The sequence below is a fragment of the Etheostoma spectabile genome, chromosome 17 (genome assembly GCF_008692095.1).
Source record: "Etheostoma spectabile isolate EspeVRDwgs_2016 chromosome 17, UIUC_Espe_1.0, whole genome shotgun sequence".
In the NCBI taxonomy this organism is placed as follows: Eukaryota; Metazoa; Chordata; class Actinopteri; order Perciformes; family Percidae; genus Etheostoma; species Etheostoma spectabile.
Genome location: NC_045749.1, coordinates 6,097,964 through 6,105,360, shown reverse-complemented (window position 1 = coordinate 6,105,360; position 7,397 = coordinate 6,097,964). Strand labels below are relative to the sequence as shown.

General features: G+C 36.1%; 1 protein-coding gene across 50 annotated transcripts in view; it reads right to left on the bottom strand.

The window, feature by feature from the left end:
• The window catches only part of camk2g2 (calcium/calmodulin-dependent protein kinase (CaM kinase) II gamma 2), a 60,277-nt gene that overhangs the window by 13,583 nt on the left and 39,297 nt on the right, over window positions 1-7,397 (bottom strand). For 16 of the 50 annotated variants that reach the window (XM_032541289.1, XM_032541288.1, XM_032541299.1 and 13 more), the window contains 3 exons: window positions 3,819-3,859; window positions 2,238-2,270; window positions 798-878 (listed from right to left, as the gene is read on the bottom strand). In XM_032541289.1, the coding sequence (XP_032397180.1) occupies window positions 798-878; window positions 2,238-2,270; window positions 3,819-3,859 (155 nt within the window). The remainder of the gene's footprint in view (window positions 1-797; window positions 879-2,237; window positions 2,271-3,818; window positions 3,860-7,397) is intronic. The other 34 variants (XM_032541291.1, XM_032541304.1, XM_032541314.1 and 31 more) reach the window with 3 other exon arrangements.

The window sequence follows — 7,397 nt, the reverse complement described above, 5'->3', positions numbered from 1 at the left end:
ATATATATATATATATATATATATATATATATGTATAGCAACTGGCGGCACAGCACTGGCTTTCATTAAGTTGAAATGTTCTTTCTTGTTGCCATATTTGAAACCTGGGAAAAGCCTTGTTTCAGTTCTATTGTATGTTGTATATACATGGCTTAATACAATTACATGTTTGAACACAGAGGCTGCATCCTCATACATTATTCCTCTGTTACCCGTCCATTCCAGCTCCTGCTTTACCCGGAAGTCCTCATCATTTACAATTCACATATTGAAGATAAATTTGTAAAATACATTCTTTTGATGCAGTAGAGGTTTAAACTTTTTTGAGCTCTGCTTTCCGAGAAATTGCCATAAACCTGTTCTTCTTAAAAAGCAAAACATCAACAAGAAGTCACTGGGACACAGCTGAACGTGATTAAAACGTTGTCTGCTTTTGTACCAAAAACATTAAAGTCATTTGTCTACCTGTCAGTGCAGTGCACTGTGTAAATATGAGTGTGCCCGCAGGAGGTCTGGGTAAAACACAAGCCGGGAGAGACACTCTAAGGCACATTCAGTCATTTAATTTTAACGTTATCAAATCCACTTCCAACATCCCAGTTTGTGTTCAGAACAGAAGCAAAGAGGCAGAGGATAAAGGCCAAGGGAGAGGAAGAAATACAGAGAGGATTTCACTAAACATGGGGGGGTGACATGACAAGATGAGGAGGAAGCAAAACTAAACATTTAAAAGATGGAAACAATGAAATTATGCCATAAAAAAGCAATGTAAGAGAAACCAAATAGAGATGAGGTACCATTGGTGCTGAAGATGACATGCTGCTGTCTTTGGTGCTGCTGCTGCTTACTACACTGTTTTTACTGTTGGTTCCCTGCGACTGGGGCAAAGAAACACAACACAAAATGACTCCTGCTGCTCCCACTGGGCCTAAACCATAAACCTGCCGATGGGAATCTCAGGTGGAAAACAGGAGTAGAGCCAATATAAATATTCAACATATCCTAAGTTTAGGATTTAAAACTGCACAATCTGGGAGTGGGGTTCGATGCTAAAGGGAAGCAAGTAGATTCAAAATAATCTTTTCTTTTGATCATCATTAACTAGCAGAATTAGATTATGTGTTCTGCTCCAACAACGATGTGAGTGTACTCGCTTCCTAACTTGTTTAATTGACGCAAATACTTTTTCTATTATAAAGCTGTGTATTGAGTGATTGAAGGGTTCTTTACTATACATTTAATGTCTACAACTTTTGCAGACATGTCACAACATTAAAAAAGTCAAATATACAGAACAGTTATTCAGCACATGCATTATTAAAACAATGAACATATTTTCAGATTGGATTTTAAGTATTTTCCCCAGCCCTTTCACACATAGGTAAATCAACATCTGCTGGGATTAAAAGAGAAATTACAAGTTTGCATCTAAAACAAGCACCATAAATCGGTGAGCCATTTCTGGCAGAAGCACAGCCAAAATATGCATAACTGAGTCAGAAAATAAGTTCATAATAATGATTACCAGTCCAAGTCTGTGCATGCAGTGAAAGGCCTTGATGACAGGTTTCTCTCTAATTGTGGAGAATAGTGTATGCGTGCGTGAAGGTATGTAAAAAAATACAATTAAAATGTATTTTTAAATTTATTACTATATATACACACCACTTCATCAGTATATTAGTCCTGAACGGTCTCTAGTTCAACTGTGTTGATTATCTGCAAGTGACCAAGACAGCCTTTTTATTTACAGGTAGAAAAAAACAATAATAATGAGGGCAGGGTACAATAAATATGCAATAATTGAAGGAGGGAAAATTATTGTATATTGATTTTTACAGTGATTAAAATGTAACCTCCTGTGATGCTCAGGGATGCTGGCAGGGTAAGTATGCCAAAATGCCTGATCTTAGACATCCGAAGAGGATAAGTAGAAGGGTGTGTGTGTGTGTGTGTGTGTGTGTGTGTGTGTGTGTGTGTGTGTGTGGTGGTGTGATTGTTGAAATGGTTTTGGTGGCGCTTATGGCGAAGGGGGAGCAGGATGGAGTTAGGAAATCCAACAGAAATCGGAACAAGACGAAAACTGTCATAGACAACGCCTCAAGCATCTTATCCCAAAATGTAAAAAAAATAAATAAACTAATGAAACAGTAAAGGGGAGGAGAGAACCAGAGGGGGGAAAAGTTTCGAAAAGACGAAGAATGAAAAATGAACAAAAACGACAGAGCCGATCTCACCATCAAACAAACACTCGAGCTGGACTTCCTTTTCTGACAGACAGCAATGGAAAGGAGGAGGAAAAAATAAGGGGTCATATGGGAAACAAGGAACTAATCAAAATAGTAAAAAGTGAAGCTGCCAGATTGGTTCTAGAAAGACGGGAAAACAAAACAGCTGCACAAGCTTACACGGGAACAACAATGAGACACTAAGGCCTCCTGCACACTGCCTGTGTGGCGTGAGCGTGGCGTTTCTGTTGCGCGTCAGTTGTGTGGCGGCTGCATGGCGTTTTCTTTGTCTTTGCACACCAGAAAACATATACACACACACACACACACACACACACACACAACCCACATAATATTACACAAACATACGTTAATATATACACACACACAAACACAAACACAACACACACACACACACACACACACACACACACACACACACACACACACACACACACACACACCACACCCACACACACACACACCTAACACACCACAGCCACACACACGTATAAATACACTGATTTGTATGTATGCAATGTCGGCAGTATTGACAACAAAATAGGCTACGGAATATTTTTATCTACATTATTATGTCAACCTACAAACTTTCAAACATAAAATGTCAGTTATTAAATGTATTCATGTCAAAATGACATATAAACATCTTTTCGTATTCTATTTTGCCTGGAAACGTTTCCAACACGTTTGCATGTTGCGTGACAAATACGCATCGGTCCTATTTCTAGCGTGCACACGTTTTCACGCCTGAGACGTGAATGTCACGCAGGCAGTGTACAGGCTCTAAGCTGTTAACATGGGAGCCCAAATAAAAATGGAAACGCCACGCAGCTGACATGCTCATGCCACGGAGTCAGTGTGCAGGAGCCCTAAGAGGACTTCAGCAGATAAACAGAATCAGCAACAAAAACAATATAGGGAGTTATTTTTTAAAGGAGAACTAAAAGATTTAAAACATTGGTTGTGCAGTTTATTTGTATAATGTTTCTGGGATCTTTTTTCTTTTTCTTTGAGGGGGTTGGGATAGTTCAGTTATTGTTTAAGTTACTGTATATGTAATAGTAATATTATTTTTGACCCTTGTTGATCATGGCACTTCACTGCATGCATTGGCGCTGGCTGTCGATCAACATAAAATGAACACCAAGACATGACGGTAGTTTAAATTGCTGTGAATCAAAGAAAAACCTGGTGGTAAAAAAACAAACAGTATTTTAAAAGCCTACTGGTCTTTACTATAATCCTTACTTTCACATTTAATCTCACATTTGTATTACCTGTGCCTTTAACGGCTAACTCATAAACATGATCAAGCCGACACTTTTTTTCTAAGATCAATCCTTTTCCCTGAGCTACAAACATTTTTAAATCACATTTGTAACAACAAAAGGAGCACCAGCACACAAAAGTAATCCAGTTAAATTAATTGCTTTTCCATATGCTCATAATAGCAAAGGTACATGCTATTAGAAAGTAGTTTGGGTGAAAGACCAAGGAGACAACAGAAGATTGAGTAAGAAAGACAGAAGCAGTAAAGTCATTAAAACCCTCATGGGTCAGAGAACTTACCTTAACACCGTCAGACTTTTTGTTTAGTAAGGTTTTGCATGCTGAAAGAAAAAGAGACAAGATGATAAGGACACTGCACAAAAAGAACAGCAGGACAAACTAAAGTCCAATAAAGGTTTATCAGGGCTGGTGTGTGTGTCCAACCTATTTCACATATAACTGTTGTATGATGGACAATCAAACCCCAAAGCATTACTTCTCCACCACTGGGGATTATCAGGCCAATTAAAGCCTATATTACTGGATGTAGAATTAGCAAACTGAAAACGGAAAAACAGATTTAAAAAAATTTAGACATTTTTCTAATTCAAATTAAAATAATGGCTTTGGAGCATGTATGTGCTCTGAGTTGCTGATTTTTTAAACCTTTTCCATTAATTTTGTGTGTTTTAATATAACTTCCACACTTATTCCACAGGACATTGTTGATTTGTATGGAAGCTAAGTTCTGCCAAGAAAAGAAAGAAGAAGAAAAAAGATTGGAAATTAGACATGATAAAGTACTGTGACAAATGTCTGACTTAATTAGCAAGTCAAAAAAAAAAAAAAAAAAAAAAAGGTCAGCAATAGTGTAAATCAAAATATGATACAAATTAAAAACTATGAGTAAAAATTACCTCACAAAAGGTCAAAATCATGAGTTAAAACTTTTAATAAAATAATTTGACCTAGTATCTTCTAATCTTGATTTACCACGAGTAATTTCTTCATGCATAATTTCATCTATTCTTCTCTTTTACTGGCAGGAATTAGCCGCCACAGATTTAACACAAACTACTTATTTGAAAACATCACAACAGCAAGACAGAAAATGTGGGGATTTAAAGGCACTAGCTCTATTTTCAGTTGTTTTATATATAAATATTATCGTTGTCTACCGCAATATACATTAAAACACTGTTTTTTACTTTGCAATGTTACTTTTAATTGAATCATATTCAAAATAACCATTCCTATTTACTTTTAATTTTGAACTTATATGTATCCATATTTATTCCTGGCAGTATATCAACAAAAACTTAACCTTTTTGTTTTTTTTTGTTTTTGGGTAAAATCCTCCTCCATATTGTTAATATTTTCTAGGAGCAGTTAAAACAATAAACACTGAAAGTGGGTAAAAACAAATAGTTTCTTTGACCCCAAAACACCAACAAAAAGTTCAGCACAGTGTCATAAAGTACACAACATAAGCAGTATGACTAATACATGATACATTGGTCCTGGTTTAGTGTTTGATCTGTAGACAATCCAACTCCCTCCTGATGGGCTCAAGGGAGCAAGTATGAATAGATGAATGAATGAATTAACAAATAAATTAATTGAAAAAAAAATGACTGAATGAGTTACTTTCTGAACATAAGGTGCTTCTATCCAAAACAACCTGTGGTAGTAATTTATTTTAGTGCAATTTAGCTAACACTTTTCCACTAACCACTAGTACTATAACGACTTTGTAAAAGTGGAAGATGGAAAAAGAAGAAGAAAAATATTCAAACTTTTGACATATATCCTGCAGGTCAAACACCAACAACTGTAATCTAACCAGTACATGTTAGTGGTTAGCCCACATGATCACACAGACACTAATATCATGTGCACCTGAACGCCTGTCAGTTATAAGCAGACTTGCACAGAAACAACACCAACACACAATGAATTATAGTCTCCAAATGCATCGCACACACACACACACACACACACACACACACACACACACACACACACACACAACAGTATAAACACTCATTTTTTTGTTAGTCATGTTCCAATGATCCTCCCTTACCTTCCATTTATAAAGTAGGAAGGAGGGCAATGAAGAAGGCAAGAAAACAGTAACTTATTTAATATCTGCATCTTAATATCTGAACTGAAAACAAAACTGAAGATGACAACTGGAAGAACAAACAACTGCCAGGCGTTTACTGTGTTTTAAAAGGCATTCTTCCAATCATTTTCACAGAGGTGGTGGGATCATGCGATGCAACAGTGGCTTATAAACATGCAGCATCTACTTAAAAGTCTTTACTTTAAAGAGATGCCAAGGAGTGCATTCCCAACAGTTCAGGACATCATCTCTTTTTAAAACCAAATTCTTCACTTTTACACTGTATACAACTCAGTAAGTGAAGAAATTTAACAATTTTAATTGAGCATCAAGAGCAATCCATCATTATCAACTTATCGGCTTAGTGTCCACTTCATCGAACCCTGATAACACCATAGTAATTCCTGTATAAATGGCCTTAAAGCAAGCAGCTTGCCCTGCCATGGTTCAGTATGCTTCATACAAACTAGTCTAGCTAAAAGGCTGCCCTCATAGAATGGGGCGAAACCAGATGAAGTTTTGGACAATGGAAGTGGTCGTGTTTGTTGGATTGTCGGTTTTAAAAATGGCAAAAAGCATGAATAATATATTTAAAACATTTAGACCTAAAAGTATACACCACCAGCATTTAGGATTTCTGTTACTGAAACTTGAAAGTTGAATAAAATTTGTCTTTTTATAGGCAAAGTAGTCATTAAGCCCAGCCAATATTTTTTTATGTATGTCAATTTCTTAATAAAAAAAAAGACTATTTAATCTCATTAATGTCGTAGTTAACTCGCAATTAATCGCAAATTCTTATCTATTCTAAATGTCCCTTGGTTTATTTTTTCTCATTTTAATGCTCTTTGGAAAAGTGGATTTTTATTGAAAACAATTCCGTTCAATTTCACACTAAAATTCACACTTGGAGCAAATAATCACTCACACAGTGTAACACTGCCTATCAATAAAAGGGTGAAAAAAAAATTTCAGACTGGACGTTCTGCGATGATAGTTTAGTTCAGAATGACAAAACACAAAGATCAATTTGGTCTTATCAATGGAACCTTTTGGCAACTTTTAAAAAGTAAACTTTCCATCCAGAATCTTATCGGCATTCATTCTGGCGTCTCACGCTCGCCATCCACTGGCGTGGTAGTTTTTCTAACATTACTAGCATGTGAAAAAGAAACTACAAAGTTTGCTAGGCCAAAAAGAACGTTAATCGTTAATTGACGCCGTTAAAATGGGTTTGTGTTAACGTCATAAATAACGCGTTTAACTGAGACCACTAAATGTTTTATGTTTGTGTAAGTTCTTAAATATTTCGAAATGCTTTATTGATATGTTGTAATTTCTTGTACTCCTTTTTATTTTATTCTATTTCATCTTAGCATTCTTGACTTTATATACAATAAATATATATAGCACTGTGTAAAATGTTTACAATGTATGCCATCCTAAAGAGGCCCATTTTGGGTGAAGCCATCTTCTCTATAAGGTTAGATACTTCCCTATAGGTGCACCTTTTCTGTTAATGGACCATCTATGATGTCATCCATGTCCATCATAAGAATCAACCCTCATATAATCTCACCAGTTTAGAAAAAAAATGACCACATGACCATACACCAAATCCTCTTTGTAATGTGTTGTATGATGATGACCCTCATGAAGGCCAAAAGCAGAAACACATTTGTCTCATAAAGTTTTTTTATGCCAATTGTGTGCACACACACACACACACACACACACACACACACACACACACA